Here is a 16,916-nt window from a genome sequence, read left to right as displayed (position 1 = left end):
CGGCGCAGCCGCGCCGGTAGCGCCGCCTTGTGGCCCGGCGGTGTACAGGAGGCGGAGCCCGCGCGATTAATAATTAAAATATTAAATATCAAATCAACACTTTAATGGTGTCCAACACCGTTGATGGGGGGAGGGGGGAGGGGGGCATATATTAACTCTGCAATAGCCTCTGCAGGGTCGGGGATGGGTTAGGGCGGAGGGCACACGCACCACAAAGCCTCTGCAGGGCCAGGGGGCAGTTCCTGACCCTGGGAGTGGGGAACAGCAGGACCGGGGCGGCTCTTCCCGATCCCAGGAATACGGAACAGCGGGGATGGGAGGGCTGTTCCCCACACCGGGAACGGGGAACAGATCACGAGACACAAACGCGATGTACAGAGTCCTCCAGCCACGGCACTTGTAATGTCCTGCCATGCCGTCCCCCCACCAGCCCGGGTTTCCACAGCTGCATTCCCCACAGAGCGCTGGGACCGGCCGGGGACGTTCCCGCCGTGGAGCACGTTTGGCCTTTGCAAATAAATGCAAATACATTCCTGGAGCGCAGTCATTTGGCAACAGTAGGAGCAAGCAATATGCTTGGAGAACAGATTTCCACGGGCCCACTGCACACTTCGTCCTTCTCGGGCAAACAACAGGCCATTGGCAGCGTTCTGGAAGAGACAAAACACACAACCTCAGGGGCAGGGTCCCCTCAGGAGCAGGATCCCCTTGGGAAAGATATCCTCGGGAAAAGGATCCCCTCTCAGGGAAAGGATCCCTTAGGGAAGGATCCCCTCAGGAGCAGGATCTCCTCAGGGGCAGAATTTCCTCTGGGGAAGGATCCTCTCAGGACCAGGATTTCCTCAGGGGGAAAAATCTCCTTAGGGAAGGATCTCCTCTGGTAAGAGGATTCCCTCAGGAATAAGATCCCCTTGGGAGCAGGATCCTCTTAGGAACAGGATCTCCTCAAGAATAGGATCCCCTCAGACCAGGATCCCCTTGGGATCAGGATCCCCTTAGACTAGCACAGCAAGGCCTGACTGAGGGTTTAAAGCCCCTGTGACACACAAAATGCCCAGAAAGGAACCAATTCCCAGCCCAGGACAAGGGAACACACAATTCCTGATCTTCCCTCAGTGCTTCTGATCTTTTTCTAGCCCAGCCATCTGCTTGTACACAGAAAGTTGCTCTTAAAGGATCAGTTTTAGTGCCAAGAATGGTATTTTATGCTTTAGCATGGAGGAAGAACATCCAACACATCAACAGTTGTCTCTGGAGCAGCAGCCCAAGGCAGCAGCTTTGTTTTCCATCATGTTTTCCTTTGTTTTCTATCCCCTTCCTCAGGTCCATGGCACGTCTTTGGAGGCAGCTGGGGAGCAGCTCAGCTCATCCACACATTCCATGTGTCCCTGCTGCCCGCGGGGACGGGCTGCAATAGCCCTCCCAGGCGGCTGAGTTTCATTTTGCAGCTTTAATCCCGTTCCCAGAGCTCAGGAAAAGAATTCCTTACAAATGGTCCCACTCAGCAGCATTGTGTGGGAAGATCTGAGGCGACTGTGAGGGATCTCTGTGAGGGAACCCCAGCTGATCCACAGAAATCACACAAACCAAGTGCTGGTCCTGGAGCAACACAGGCAGATTTGCCCAAATTCCAAAATTAAGTAAACAGGGTCTTACCTGGAAATCATTAATTTTCTTAGTGAGAAGATGATGTGTTCTGAGTCACCTGGAAGAGCCCCAGAAGAGAAGGGTCAGCTCTGGGCCAGCATTCCCCAGGGAAGGCAGCAGCGACCAGGTACCCTGGTGTGTCCCAAACCCCCAAACCCTCAGGGTGCTCTTACCTGCAGGTGACCTTTGAGATTGGCCGGTGTTTTATAATCCCCCTTTAAAACCTGTGGGAAAGAGAACCTGGAGTGACCCCCTGGGGCAGTGGAACCACCTCTGGGTCACTGCTGTCAGCCATTCCCAGCCTTCCCAGGGAAAAAGCTGCACCTTGAGTGCTCTGTCCTGCTCTCTCCAAAACAGACATGGAGGGGCTGGAGCGTGTCCAGAGAAGGGAACAGATCTGGAGAAGGGGCTGGAGCAGCTGAGGGAGCTGGGAAGGGGCTCAGCCTGGGGAAAAGGAGGCTCAGGGGGGACCTTGTGGCTCTGCACAACTCCCTGAGAGGAGGGGACAGCCTGGAAGGGGTCAGGCTCTGCTCCCAGGGAACAGGGACAGGAGGAGAGGAAACTGCAACAAACTGTGCCAGGGGAGGCTCAGGTTGGACACCAGGAGGAATTTCCTCATGGAAAGGGTGGTCAGGGACTGGAAGGGAGGTTTGGAGTCCCCATCCCTGGAGGTGTCCACGGAACATGCTCCATGTGGCACTCAGTGCCCTGGTGGGGACGACTTGATGGTTCTGGGAGGCCTTTCCCAACCTGAATGACTCTGGAATTCTGTGATTCTGTGATTCTGTTTTTCCTGTGTGAATCTGTTCCCCTCTGTTCCATCCCAACCTGGCTCAGGAGCTTCCCTTGCTCTGGAGGGCTCTGTGAGCTTCCCTTGCTTCCCAACCCAGCTCAGGAGCTTCCCTTGCTCCGGAGGGCCCGGTGAGCTTCCCTTGCTTCCCAACCTGGCTCAGGAGCTTCCCTTGCTCCAGAGGGCTCTGTGAGCTCCCCTTGCTTCCCAGCCTGGCTCAGGAGATTCCCTTGCTCTGGAGGGCTCTGTGAGCTTCCCTTGCTTCCCAGCCTGGCTCAGGAGCTTCCCTTGCTTCCCAGCCTGGCTCAGGAGCTTCTCTTGCTCCAGAGGGCTCGGTGAGCTTCCCTTGCTTCCCAGCCTGGCTCGGGAGCTTCCCTTGCTCCGGAGGGCCCGGTGAGCCCCTGGCCTGTCCCCTGCACGGCAGTGCCACTCACCCTGTGCGTGTTGTTGACAACCAGGGGGTCGGGGTGGCCGTAGTTGGGGGGGTTGGCGTAGGGGTCGTAGCCCAGCCTGGCCAGCATGGGCGCGATGTGGGCCATGTCCTGCAGCACATCCCCCGGGATGTGCCCGATCCATTTGGATAACGCCTCCATGTTCACCGGCTTGATCACCTGGTCTGTTGACCTCTCTATCCTGGGGAAAATAAAGGAAAAAAAAACAAAGCACACAATGGTTGGATTTCGTGCATGTGCTGGGCTCACACACAGCTCGTTGCCACCTCCACAGAGAACCACAGGATGGAATCTTAAATCCATCTTAAATCCCATCCTGTTCTACTCCCTCCCATGGGCAGGGACACCTTCCACTATCCCAGGTTGCTCCAAATCCTGTCCCATCTGGCCTTGGGCACTTCCTTGAGTGGGGTAGCCACGGTTTCTGTCCCTCACAGCCCTGCTCTGGGGAAGCAGACCCTGGCAAGGGGTTCCACAGCCCCAGAGGCTAGATCCTTCTGTTTACAATCATGGAATCATTGAGGCTGGAAAAACCCTCTAAGACAAGTGAGTCCAACCATTTCCTCAGCACTCCTAAGGCCACCACTAACCCATGTCCCCAGCTGCCACATCCACACAGCTTTTAAATTCCTTCAGGGATGATGACTCTACCACCATTCTGTTCTAGTGCCTAATTACCCTTTCAGGGAAGGAATTTCCCTTTTTATCCAACCTAAACTTCCTCTGGCACAACTTGAGGCTGCTTCCTCTTTTCTTACAGGAGGGATCTATCCTTCAGTGGGATAGAGGGTTTCACCTTGACACCTTTGCTTATCAGAGGAAAACAATATAAGATGTGTGGGCTGTAGTACAGATACACCTGGTGACCCGTATGAATATTCAAAACCTGATCTAAGCAACCTGGACCAATTTACTCTGAGCAAACAGGGAAGTAGAGCTGGCTGCAGTCCCAGGGCATCCTGGAAAACTGGAGCAGCTGCACATCCCCCCGTGGCTCCTGTGCCCTCACCACCAGGGCACCATCAACTGATACAGAGACTTGGATAATTCCCTTACACGGCTGATTAAATTTTGCTAAGTCTAACTTAAGCCTCCATTTAGAAAAGAAACAGCATTAAAAGAGGAAGAGAAAGTGGGAGAAGGCAAACACCCCCTACACATGGAAAGGGCAGGAGGGAGTGCTGGGTGTGCCTCCACTGGGCAGGTATTGCTTTTATTCTGCAATACCAACCCCAGACCTGGCAAGAACTGCAGCTCATCATCATCAGCAGCACAACTAATCACACCAAGGAGCCATCTGAGGACGGGTGGAGAAAGAGACATTAAAGAGCTCACGTTTCAGAGCAAGCAGTTCGTTGCAAATTAGAGACTGAAATAATTTCTGCAGTGTCAAGAGAGATTAAACAGTCACCTGCTCCTGAAATCCTTGCTTGACAAGCTGTTCTGTGGAGTACAACAGATTGGGAGCATTAAAGCCATCTCTTACTCAGGAACACAAACCCCACTGCAGTACAATGCGCTGTCAAAATCACACACAAACACCAACAACGGGGCTCTGTCCTATTTTAGCCTGGTTGGTGCAACGAAAAGCTGAGGAAAGAGCCGAGACTCACTTGGAAAGGGACACCCCACCGGGCTTCCCGATGAGCTCCTCGTGGTGCAGCACCGAGTCGCTCCAGGAGATGTCCAGGAACCTCATGATGTTCTGCATGGACTGCTCGGGGTGCAGCACCAGCTGCTCGTAGTAGACGGGCAGGCAGCGGGCGCGGCCGATCTCCAGGCACTGGGAGTACATCACCTCGATGGCCTTGTTCCACTTGGTCAGGCAGTCCCGGTAGCTGTTGAGGTCGAAGCCGGCGATGGTCACCTTGCGCGTGATCATGGAGTGCACCGAGGCGCGCCCGTCCCGCACCATCAGCAGGAACTTGGAGTTGGGGAACAGCCGGGACAGGTACACGGAGGATTTCAGCGTGAAGGGGTCCTTGTTGCACAGGTACCTGGCGGGCTCGCCGTGCTTGGCGATCACTTCCAGGATGAAGGCCTGCATGGCCGCGTCCAGCACCTGGTCCGTCACCCCCGCCTCGTCCAGCCGCATCTTCTCGCGGCCGGACTTGGACCAGGCCTGGCGCATGGCCAGCACGCGGGGGATGATGCGGGTCTCCTCCCCGCAGCGCACCTCGGGGTGGGCGTCCAGCATGGCCCTCATCAGCGTGGTGCCGCTGCGCGGGACGCCGCCGATGAAGATCAGGGGCATGTCCTTGCTGTAGCGGTACTCCACGTGGTTGGCGTCCACCATCACCAGCTCCTCGTTCTCCGGCCTCATCAGCCTGTGCCTCCTCTCGCTCAGGACCTGCTGGCACTCCAGGACTTGCTGCCCGAGGTGCAGGGTCACCATCAGGGCCGCCACCGAGCCCAGCAGCAGCAGCACCCTGCGCGTGGTGACCCGCATCCTGCTCTCCTGGGCACAGGCTGGGGGCTTCAGCTCTCTGCTAGCGAGTGTCCAACCCCACGGGCATCTGCAAGAGAACAGCGCTGTCAGAGCAGCCATGGGATGCTGACACCATCCCAGATTTCATCACCTCCTTCACTTATCAGCACCTCATTTCATTTATCAGCACCTCCCAGGCTTGGTGCCCTACACCCAGCAGGTAATTAAAGTCTGCCTCAGTGCACACCCAGAGAGAGAATTTCTGCATTGTGCTCCCAGAAACACAGGTTTACAGCTGGAGCAAAGCTCCAGGAACGTTTTGGAGAGGAGGGGCACTGTATATCCAGAGACTCCTTAAAACAAAATCTTCACAGAGAGCCTGCTCCATCCCAGATGAAGCCCAAACCCAAGCTGAGGTTATTCCTCCCAAACCCAAGTCAGCACTCCAGCACTGCTCACCTCCCAGCCACCTGCATCCTCCCTATATTTTGTTTAGTTTAACCCTACGGTCACAGGGGAGGGGGAAGCTGAAATAAGAGAAAAACAAAAGCCTCTCATGCCAGCTTTAAGGGTCTGAGTCAGGAGAAACCGTTAGAATGAAACACGGAGAGATTCAACCATCTGAGAGTGCACAGCCACACGCAGCGTTCACCACCCTGCCCTGCCTCGGGAACTGACCTGACAGAGAAATCCGTGAAACTTCATCTGGCACCGAGACTTTTCGGGGTTCTCCACGGCTCGGCAGGACATCCAGCAGGAAGGCTGCAGCCTCTGCAAGTGCCCGGCTCAGCTGCGTGCCCGGAGGGACTCCCGGGAATGCTGGCACCGCTTCCCACCCCCTCCCCCCGTCCGCCCCAGTTGCGAGTGCAGGTTTTGCAATCCTCCCCTGGGCTCACCCCGGGATTTCCAGTTCTTTGTGATTATGTGGCTGGGGCAGGAGCTGAATGGAGTGGAAGGAACGGGCCGTCCATGGATTCTGTTTTGCTGACAGGCCAAAGAGCTGCTCCAGAAAAGAGTTTCCCCCCACAGCGAAGGAATACATTGTGCAGCAGCCCATGCGGAGCAGGGAGCAGGCAGGAGAGAGCCTGGAGCTGGGCAGCTTTCCTGCTCCTCCTGCCAGGCGCTCAGGGACTCCTCTGCTCCCCACTTCCAGTCCCTGACATCCCACTCCACCATCCTGGACTCCACCCTCCCTTGCTGTGGGAGGGCATCCTCTCTGCCAGCCCAGGGATGCCCTCCCACAACCCAGCAGCACAACAACATCACCACCAAAAGTATTTTTGTGGTTCTTCACTCCCTGGTCCACCCTGACCAGCTGCTTGGTAACATACCTGAAGCTAAACAGCCTCAGCTGCACCCCTAGGTATGAGATAAAGTGGGTGGATTTGTTGGGATGTAGATCAGAGGGACATCCAACAGCTCTGGCATTTTTGCAGCTGCCAAGCAGAGTCAGGGCCATTAACAAGACAAGTGCTGCTCCTTCCTGCTCTCTTCATCTGTTTCTGTCATGTAAATATATTCAAATATTCACCCCAAAATAATTGCAAATGCCACAAGACCCATTTCAATGGATGGCAGAGGAGCAGGCAGGATTTAGGGCCAACTGGAATAATTAGGGCAGTGTAGACCAAGACAAGCTAATTAGCAGCAAAGGCTGCACCATGAAAGGAGGGTGGAGCACAGAAGTGCTCTGTTCTCCAGGAGAACCAGCTGACAGGGAGCAGTTCCCACCAAGATGCTCCAGCAGCTCCAGAGGGAACAAAGGGACTCTCATATTGTGTGCCATGGGGCTGCCAGCTGTGCCAGGGGAGGTTCAGGTCGGACATCAGGGGGAATTTCCTCATGGAGAGAGAGCTCAGGCCTTGGGAGGGGCTGCCCAGGCAGGTGGTAGAGTGTGGTAGTTGTTGTCTATCTACCTAGTGCCTGGGGGAGTTCTTTGCTGTCTAAGGCAGTGCAGTGGTGCCCCAGAGAGTTTGTGTTCACTGCTGCTCATGACACTCTTGGGTCAGTGACTTGTGCTGGGCTTCAATTTTCTGCTTTTCCTCTGCTTTTGTTCCCTTGTTCTTACAGTAAGCTCTTCAGTGAACAGAGCCCAGATATGATAAAGGGCTGCTGTTCAAATAAAACCAGCAGTTTATAGAATTTTAATTTCCAGCATAATTAAAACACTCCCATGTAAGGCAGAAACGCTGCTCAGAGCTCTTGCTGTGATCTGGGACAGAATTTTGTTTTTGTTGTTGTCATAGACTTAACCATAGGATTTGTTCCCTGTCTCTTTAGGCCATCTTGGCCAAATTGCCCATTTAAATAAATTTTGCAACAGAACATCAATGAGTGCTTAAGTCCTGAGGTTTCTTTTTGAAGCTCTTTTTGAAGCTAATAAAGTGCACTGTTACAGGCTATATACTCCCAAGAGAAAGACTTCATTTGAGACAAGGTGAAACTTCAAGGCAAATACAGATGTGTAGATGGCACAATGAGACAGAGCTGGGTCTCAGCTCTTTTGTGAGATTCCCCACCGAGAATTTCCTAAAATTTATGGGCCTCATTAGTCTGTGAGGGAAGATGGATGGGTCATTTCCTCTCCAGCAGGCATTGTGCTGGAATCAGGGTGTAATTAGGTTCCAGAGACAACACCCTTTCAAATGCCCAAGCTGGCTCTGAGAGCTTCCCACTTGAGCAGGATTAGGGAGCTCTCAGAGCCTACTCTGGCAGGGAACGGTGACATGGGAGCAGAAAGCAAAGCACCAGCAGCAATCCAGGGCTGAAACCCCTGAGTACAGCTTGGACACAGCAGGACAGGGATGTCACACAGGGGCGGGGGCATGTCCCTGGCCAGCATCAGGGGGCTAAGGCTGCCTCCAAAGAAGAAGCAGTGGAGGAAGCCATGTTGTGGCAGTTTTGTGTTCCCCTTGGGATGCCTTTTGCAGCTGCAGTGTGCCTGGAGCTTGGGCCTTTGTGGTTTTTAGAACCCTAACCCTAGGTATAACCCTAACCCTAAGCAGAGCACTAAATCAGCTTGTAAGTCTGGCACCCAGAGTGTGGGGGAGAATGGGGACCAGTGGGGACGTGACAGCAGAGTGACAAGAGCTCCTGCAGGCAGCAAGTCTCCTGTATTCCCATGCTGATGGGACTTGAGCATGAAGAAGGCTGACACTGTGTCGTGCCAGCTTGTGAAAGCAGCACAGGATCAATGTGGCACCAGTGGTGGTGTGGACAGATGTGCAGCCTCATGAGACAGATGTGCAGCAGCCACCCAGCCTCCCAGGGGAATCACACATCCAGCAGCTTGCTCTCACCTTCTCCCCATACGGTCATGGTGCTTCTAGTTGAGCTTCATGCTGAACCCGTGGCCACCAAAACACCTGATGGGGAAGAGAAGCCACAGTGCTGATTTGTTTATTTAGCACACACATCCACTCCCCTCCTCAGCACCTTCCCCTCCTCCCCACAGCCTCCCCTGAGCCCCAGGGAAAGGTGTTCCTGCTGGAGCTGGTGGCCCCAGCTCATGGCAGCTCTGGCAGCTGGACTGGGCACACCTGCCCTGACACACCAGCACTGTTCACAGAGCACAGCCAAGCCAGGACACACAGGGGGAAGCAGCAGGGCTGCTGCTCTTTGAGGAAATGCAGCCTGCTGGAAAGGAAAGAGGCCTCAGGGGGACCCTAGCAGCCTGGATGTTTAAAGCCCAGGGGATGACAATCCAGCTGGGCACAATTCCAGCACACACTGGCCGCCACAACAGCCTTGACCAGAGGAAGCAGCTCCAGACTCGCCTGCTGCAAATGCTGAAATCAGGCACAGGTCAGACTATGACCAGAGCCCCCAAATCAGTGACAGTGGAAGGAGACAGAGCCCAGAGGACCTGCAGGCCTGGCAGGACCTCCTGGCTCCAGCCCCAAGAACAAAGCTCTCTCCAGCCTCACCACCAGCCAAGGCAGCAGCACTAGCTCCGCACAACATGGAAATCCCTCCAGGCTGGGAACCAAACCTCTGGTCACTGGGTTTCCCACAAGGACTGCTCCATGCCAGGGAGCACAGCAGCCTTGGCTGGAGCCATCCTGCAAGCACAGAGCATCCTGGGGACAGTCTGGGACACGGAGCTGCAGCAGAGCACCCCAAGGGGCCAGGAGCTGGCGGATCACCAGATATCACTCTGCTCCCAGGATCACAGCACGGACATGGGACCACCTTGGGGTCACTGCTGCTGGGACATTCCCAGTCAGCTCCCCCTGGCTGTGCAGCAGGTCCTGGCCTTGCAGGATGCTCCTGAGAACATTTCCAGGAGTGACACTAATGGCTATTCCAGTCTCCTCTCGTGCCATTGAGTGTCACTGTCCCCTCCGCCTCAGCACTAAAGAGAAACCAGAGGGAAACTCCACCCAGCAGGAACTCTACAAGGGCTTATCCGCAGCGCAGGCGCTTCCCTGCGAGGCTTCCTGCTCAGCCTGGCCTCCATGGACTACAGGATTCCAGCTCCAGACCAGGCTGCAGCTCCACGGAGCAGCAGCTGCATCCCTGGATGTGCTTCTGCAGGGCCCTGAGTGCTGAGGTGCAGGGACAGAGATGGTCCAACAGCCCACCCAACTCACCTGCTCCAGAAACGGCTCCAGATCCTGCCCAGGCACAGACACACGGACAGACACACAGACGCACTTGTTTGTGACTTCCTTCCTGATGCTGTGCAGGGCGTCACCACCAGCTGGGCTCCAACAGCAGCTCTGACCGAAACCCAACCAAAACCCCTGAGTCAAACCCCTGACCTTGGCACCTGCACTGGGAACGGGTAAAAACCACCCCCGGAGCAGCCCCAGAGTCAGCACAGCCTCCTCAGCAGGGAGGAAACACCATTTGTTAAAGTGTTACTAACAACGACAGAAACAGTTTCTATGAGAAGCCCCATATGATCTAAAGCTGCATTTTTCTTTAAACCATTCCCAGAAATGAGTGTCATTAAGTGCAGCCTCCCCAAAAGATGTAGGTGTGGCCTGGAAAATTTGAGCTCAATTTGCTGGTGCTTAATAAAAGGATGAGGATCTGCAGACGCCCCTGTGGCGGAACAGCGACAGAAACTGTGGTCAGCAAGAAATGTCCCAACATATCCAGCTCACATCTTTACAAATCAGCAATATTTAATTACTGAATTGATAGTCTCCAGTTCATTTACAAAAATAAACACAGCTTGCCTGAGGGCCGTTGTTTCATCCCAACCTGAGCTCAGTCCAATGCTGACACTGCTTGATGAGAGCTTTGCTCCTCCTGGATGCTGCTGCTGGCAATTTCCAAACACTCCCCAAGTATCTCTCTTAGCAGGACTGGAATGCAGTGAGCATGGAGCATGGGGCCAGCCCCAGTCTCCACCAGGAGCACACAGAGGCACCACAGGGGTGGCTGTGGTCACTGAGTGCAGCGTCAGCCCTGTTGCACAACCCACAGCTCGTGCTCCTCCACCCTAGCACTGCCCAGACCGGGATTGATCCCATGGGACAGTGGGGACAGAGTCCAACCCACCCACCCCAGTGGTGGGACAGGGGCTCTGTACCCATCTCTGCTGCAGGTGTGCCATGGCTCTAAGCCTTGGAGGGAAGATATGAAAATTAAACTGCTGCAGCACTCAAAACAAAATCCCACAACAAAAAGAAGCTGCTTCAGCCACCACGTGGCAAGAACAGCACTACTGAGAGCAGGACGGGTTTGGTGACTAAAACTGAAGCTGCACTGTAGGTCATGAACCCAGGGCATCCACTGGAACAGAGGCCAATTCCAGTGAAAACACAACCAATCCCAACAAAAGCACCTGGGTTTGGAGCACTTTGGAGTTCTGTGTCCCTTGGAAAATCCCCAAACAGCACTGACAGCCCTGTGGTTTACACTTGCACCACCACCATCATCCCAGGGAAAAATAACAGTCAAAAGAGTTCAGGGATGAGTGTTCAAGCAGCCACCTCAGCACCCAAACCACACAGAGGCTGCTCCAGCTGCATCTCAGCACCCAACAGGCTCAGGGGACAAAGGGGAATTTATTCTCACTGCTGAGTACCAAGAAAAATAAACCAGCAGAACCTGCTGCCCTGAGGATTAAGGCAGTGTGTGCCAGTTTCAAAACTTTCTGGCTCAGAAAAGTCTGCCAGGTGAGAGCCCTGAGCCACACCAATCATTCCAGCTGAGCATCCCAAAGAGCCCAGCCAGGGATGGGGCACTGTGTGCCAGCTAGCTCCAACAGGCTCTAAATCACATCAGCAAAGGATCCACAGACATTTCACAGCACAAACAGACTGCTGGTTTATCGCCTCAAGGCTGTTATGATTAGCAAAACATTTTATTATCCTGCTCAGCGGTACAGTGTTCCTCAAACAATAAAAATCCCACCAATTTACAGTAACTCCCCTCCGCCCAGCCCTCGTTCCAAGCAGGGCAACAGCATTTTATCATCAGGAGATGGAAACCTCAGCACTCACCCTGCCAGCCTTGCAGGGACACAGCCTTCAACTCAGAGTGGCAGATTAGTTATGGAATGCCCATGATTATGGAATGCCCACGATTATGGAATGCCCAAGGAGGAAGCTGCTGGCAGGACACAGGGATGGAGGCACCTCCCCACTCCCCAGCACCTGGCACCGTGTGCCCGCACCGCAGCAAGGCTCAGGCACGTCAGACAGCTTGTGCTGAAACAGGACACGAGTTCTGCACTTCAGAGGGAGCTCTTGACTTTTAATTAACCCACAGAGCTTCACCTTTCCTTAATTATTCTGCAGTTGTTGCCTCAGGGGGACAAAGGCAAAGCCAGCACAGGTCCACTGACAGTGACACTCCCACGTTGGCTCCCCTCGTGCCCTGACCAGTGACTCCACTGTCCTGCTGGAGGAAGGAGCTCTGGGAAAGCACTGAGCTCTCCCCCAACTCCTCTTGCCCAGGGAAGCTGTGGTTGCCCCATCCCTGGAAGTGTCCAAGGCCAGGCTGGATGGAGCTCTGAGCAACCTGGTCTAGTGGAAGGTGTCGCTGCCTGCAGAAGGGGGTGGAACTAGAATATCTTTAAGATCCCTTCCAACCCAAACCATTCCATGATTCTGTGATTCCTCTCCATGTCTTTGATCAGATCCCTCCAACTCTCAGCCCTTGTCCAGGGTACGTCCTGGGGATCCACATGGGAGAGGGGCACTGGGCAAGGGGTGTTGAGGGTTGCAGCCCCCCTGTTCACTCACCACACTTCATGCAAACACAGCTCTTCCCTCACAAAACTGCACAAATATTCCCTTGCAGGCACGTGGGTGGTCAGAGCCTGCCATACAACAGGGAGGAAGAGAAGTCAGAGGAACTGCTAGAAAAAACACCAAGTATCTTCAAAAAATATTTTCCCAATCCACACGCCAAACCCTAAGTCTCAACAAGCTCCATTCTTGCACGCACAAAGATCAGGATCTGCAAATAAAAAATTGTTTCTGCAAGACAAACCCCAAAACCTCAAATTTGCTTAAGAAACAAAATCAGAGTGTTTTATTTCCCCATGCAGCAGCAGCAGCAGCCCTGGAAGCACTGCCCGAGGGCAGGGCAGGGCAGCAAGGATGGAGGTGCCACTGCTCACCCTGCAGGCAGGGATGGGAGAGGGGACACTGCTCCCCATCTTCCCCAGCTCCTCTGCTCGTTCTTGTCCTGTTTCCTGCAGCTCCCTCAGGAGCACAGACCCAAGCACAGACCAGCCCCATGATCTCCAGCAGTGCCCAGCCATGCTCAGCACAATGGATGCCATAAAGGCAAACATTTGGCATCTCCACAAAGCCAGAAACTTTGGGAAGCACCAGCATCCACTTCAGCCATGTGTGTTCGTGGCCTCCCACTCCCACCCCAGCGAGGATGGGCAGTGACCACTTCCAGGCCCTGGCACGGGTGAAGCCCTTGTGAAACCACCGGTGGAAGAAACGGAACCGGCGCCTTCCGAGCCTGCGCCGCTGCTGCCTCATCAGCCAAAGCGCCCAGAACACACATCCGAGCTCCTTCCTGTCTGCACAGCCCAGCTGGAGCCCTGCTCCTCCTCTGCTGCCATTGCATTTGCAAGCACTGGGCCACCAAGGCCTGTGCCCATGCCCTGAGTGCCACCCGGCCACGCTGGCTCACAGCCAGCTGTGAGCACAGCTGCCCGAGGGGGTGGCTGTTATCTCACCCCCATTGCAGCTCAGCCACTGCTGGCAACAGCTGCTCACACCACAGGATCCCTCCCAGCACCGAGCAGGAACAGAAGTGCTGGAAAAGCTTCCCCAGCACAGCAGCCTGAGGCTCCAGAGCCAACATGCCCGTAGCCATTCCTCCGTGGAGAAGCACCTGCATGCTTCAGCCCCTGCAGAGCCCTCAGTCTCACTCTGGGGTCACTGCCTGGGAATGCACAGTGGGAAGCAGCTGCTTGCTTCACTTCCGAACGCTGCGTGTTGAGCAACCCCCGCTGCTGCGCTTGTTTGATGTCCCTGGGAGGGGACAAGGGGCTCCTGTGGCAGGGCCGCCCTCCTGCCACACCATGAGGCACCACAGCACGGACTGGGGACCAAAAGGGGGGCAAAAAAGGCATCATTTACCTTGAGAAGGGGAATCTTTGAGAGAATTCCTGCAGGAATTCTGGAGGCAGACAGGGCTTGGAAAACAGAGTGAACCAAAGCAGGCAGCCAACGCCAGGGCAAGCTTCTCCCGGGTTCTGTGTGCCCGCTGCCTGTGGAATCTGGAGGGAAACGTGCTCAGCCAAGGCATGAGGCTGAGGCTCCTTAAGGCATCACAAATTCATCACAAGGCACATCTGCACAGTGCCAAATAAAACCACCTGCTGGGGGTTTGTTTTCTCTCTCCAAAAATCTTCTTGACAGTCCCCGCATTTTAACAGCGCTCCTGCCATCCCACACATCCCCAAAGGCTCAGCGTACCCGGAATGCAAACTGCCTTTGGAAAAATCTCCTTAAAATAGCCACAGAAATTACTAATACCGTTTGTAAAAAGGCAGAGACAGCAGTGGCATGAGCCTGACCATGCTGGTGAGCCCACCACTGTCCTGCAGAGACCCCAGGCCTCAGCCTGCCACATTCCCCCACAGTGAAGCCCCCCAATGCCAGCTGCTGTGGGCGATGCTGGGGAGGACTCACACAGTGCCCAGTTCAGCTGCTGTCCCCCAAATTCCTGGCTGACTCCACACAGACCCTGGGCTCCCCTCGGGCTCTGCAGCACAGCTGCTCCTGTGGTGCCACATGCAGCAGCCTCGGGGCACCAGCTGCCGCCGGCATGTGATGGCAAACCCCGCTCGCAGGCGCCCGTGCTGGCACTTGACAGCTCCCCACGAGCAGCCTGCAGCATCCCCACAAAGCACACAGCAAATCTGGAAACCTGTTGGCACCAATCATTGGGATCTCCCCACTCACCGTTGCTCGGTGCCTGAGCAGGAGGGAGCAGCACGGCTGTGCTGAGGGAGGACTCTCCTCCTGAAACCGAGTCCAAGCAGCCAGCAGGGCCTGGCACAGGGAGGCGTCTGAAGGGGTTTCAAGCTGTGAGATGACTTTTGGACAGAGCCTGAGCACACAAACAAACACAGAGAGGGACAGAGCAAAGGCCTCTGTGATGCAAACCATCCCCTGCCTGCCCAGGAGGGCAGCCCAGCTCATGCTGCTGGCCCCAGTGCCAGCAACTCCAGCCATGAGTCCCAAGGAACTTGAGCTGGACAAAGCGTGGATGTCACATCCCTGCCACACAGGGCACAGTAACAGATGGGCACTGCCAGGAGAGCGCCAGTGCTTTGTGTGGGCTGCAAGGTGCCAACGCAGCTGCTCAGAAGCCCATCTGCACCCCTGCCAAGGGACCCACATCCCACAGCCACCCCGACCTAGGTGCTGCCAACACCTCTCAAGCCTCAGCAGAGGCTGACGCTCCCCAAGACCCGCAGGTGCAGCCTCCCACTGGGCACCCACCCTGCCCAGGCCACCATGCTCATCCTGGTATAGATGGGCAGTCCCAACCCTGGCTGAGCTCTGGACACCTGGACAGACAGACAGCCTCAACCCATGGGTGCCTCTGTGTATGGCAGTGCTCAGGTTATGGGGGCACAGCTTGGTGCTGGGCTGCCAGAGGGGTGCCACAGGAGGGGGGAGAGGGCACCGTGTGCCAAAGAGCAGAATGGGAGGACAAAGGTACGAGGAAAACCCTGCACTGAGCACCCTGTCCCACCTGCTGTGCATCCTGCACTGTGTTCTGTGCACTGAGCACCCTGTGGGCACCTCAGCAACCCTGCACTGTGCTGAGCACCCTGCACCCAGCACCACGCTCTGAACTGAGCACTGAGCATCCTGCACTGAGCACCCCGCACCGAGCATCCTGCACTGAGCACCCCGCACAGAGCATCCTGTACTGGGCACCCAGCACCGAGCACCCAGCACCGAGCATCCTGTCCTGGGCACCCAGCACTGAGCATCCTTTCCTGGGCACCCAGCACCGAGCATCCTGTACTGGGCACCCAGCACTGAGCATCCTGCACTGAGCACCCAGCACCGAGCATCCTGTCCTGGGTATCCTGCACTGGGCACCCCGCACTGAGCACCCCACACCGAGCATCCTGTCCTGGGCACCCAGCACCGAGCATCCTGCACTGAGCACCCTGCACCGAGCATCCTGTCCTGGGCACCCAGCACCGAGCATCCTGCACTGGGCATCCAGCACCGAGCATCCTGTCCTGGGCACCCAGCACCGAGTGTCCTGTCCTGGGCACCCAGCACCGAGCATCCTGCACTGGGCATCCAGCACCGAGCATCCTGCACTGAGCACCCCGCACCGAGCGTCCTGTCCTGGGCATCCAGCACCGAGCATCCTGCACTGAGCACCCAGCACCGAGCATCCTGTCCTGGGCACTCAGCACCGAACATCCTGTCCTGGGCATCCAGCACTGCTCTGAGCACTCTGCACCGAACACCGAGCACCACTGTGTGTCCCCAGCACCGCACACCCCGCTCCGCTCTGTGTCCCCAGCACCGCACACCCCGCTCCGCTCCATGTCCCCAGCACCGCACACCCCGCTCCGCTCGGTGTCCCCAGCACCGCACACCCCGCACCGCTCCGATCACGCATCCCCGCCCGGTGTCCCCCGTACCGCGCACCGCGCACGCCCCGCACTGCGCACCGAGCATCCCCCGCCGCTCCGCGCCCCGTTGGCTTCGCCCGCGCCGCCCACCGAGCCCGGAGCCGCTACCAGGCAGCGCCCGCCGGTCCCGGGCGCCGCCCGCCCGCTGTCACCTGCCAGCCGGCGCGGCTGCGGGCACGAGCGGCGGGGGCACACGCGGTTCCCGGGCCGGGTCGCTCCCCGCGGTGCCGCCCCCCGCCCCCCCCCGCACTCACCGGGGCCGCCGCCGGCCCGGAGCGGCGCGAGACGCGGCGACGTCACGCGCACGCGGGGCCGGGATCCCCGCCCGCCGCTCCGCGCGTGCGCCGCGCGCGCCGGGCACCGGGCGGCACCGAGCCCGGCACCGGGCAGCACCGGGCGGCACCGGGCGGCACCGGGCGGCACCGGGCGGCACCGAGCCCCAGCACGTGTCTCTGCTCCCTGCCCGTCCCCCTGCCGGTACCGGCGCGGGTGCACCCGCAG

The 16,916-nt window shown here is 56.7% G+C and overlaps 1 protein-coding gene across 11 annotated transcripts; it reads right to left on the bottom strand.

Moving 5' to 3' along the window:
- Positions 1–81: 81 nt before the first annotated feature.
- Positions 82–16,737, bottom strand: TPST2 (tyrosylprotein sulfotransferase 2). Of its 11 annotated transcripts, none has more exons than XM_063172783.1 (9): positions 16,670–16,722; positions 14,710–14,857; positions 8,617–8,682; positions 6,649–6,819; positions 4,503–5,405; positions 2,872–3,070; positions 1,821–1,871; positions 1,657–1,705; positions 82–650 (listed from the first exon to the last, which is right to left on the bottom strand). In XM_063172783.1, the coding sequence occupies exons 4-8, from the start codon at positions 6,774–6,776 to the stop codon at positions 1,676–1,678; spliced, it is 1,311 nt and encodes a 436-aa protein (XP_063028853.1). In that variant the 5' UTR covers positions 6,777–6,819; positions 8,617–8,682; positions 14,710–14,857; positions 16,670–16,722; the 3' UTR covers positions 82–650; positions 1,657–1,675. The 11 variants fall into 11 exon arrangements, 10 of the variants coding, with proteins under 10 accessions (XP_063028853.1, XP_063028854.1, XP_063028855.1 ...); XM_063172784.1 differs by lacking the exon at positions 16,670–16,722 and adding an exon at positions 9,910–10,038 and having other exon boundaries at positions 14,710–15,660; XM_063172785.1 differs by lacking the exon at positions 14,710–14,857 and having other exon boundaries at positions 16,670–16,737.
- Between the last annotated feature and the right edge of the window lie 179 nt (positions 16,738–16,916).

Source organism: Melospiza melodia, chromosome 20, assembly GCF_035770615.1.
Source record: "Melospiza melodia melodia isolate bMelMel2 chromosome 20, bMelMel2.pri, whole genome shotgun sequence".
In the NCBI taxonomy this organism is placed as follows: Eukaryota; Metazoa; Chordata; class Aves; order Passeriformes; family Passerellidae; genus Melospiza; species Melospiza melodia.
This window is presented reverse-complemented; position numbering and strand designations above follow the sequence as displayed.

Coding starts and splice junctions, on each gene's coding strand:
- TPST2 (XM_063172785.1), bottom strand. CDS start 6,776: ATGGCCCTGACTCTGCTTGGCAGCTGCAAAAATGCCAGAGCTGTTGGA. Junction 5,406..6,648: donor CTGAGGCTGTTTAGCTTCAG/GTATGTTACCAA, acceptor GTTCTCTTGCAG/ATGCCCGTGGGGTTGGACAC. Junction 3,071..4,502: donor GGTGGGGTGTCCCTTTCCAA/GTGAGTCTCGGC, acceptor TATTTTCCCCAG/GATAGAGAGGTCAACAGACC.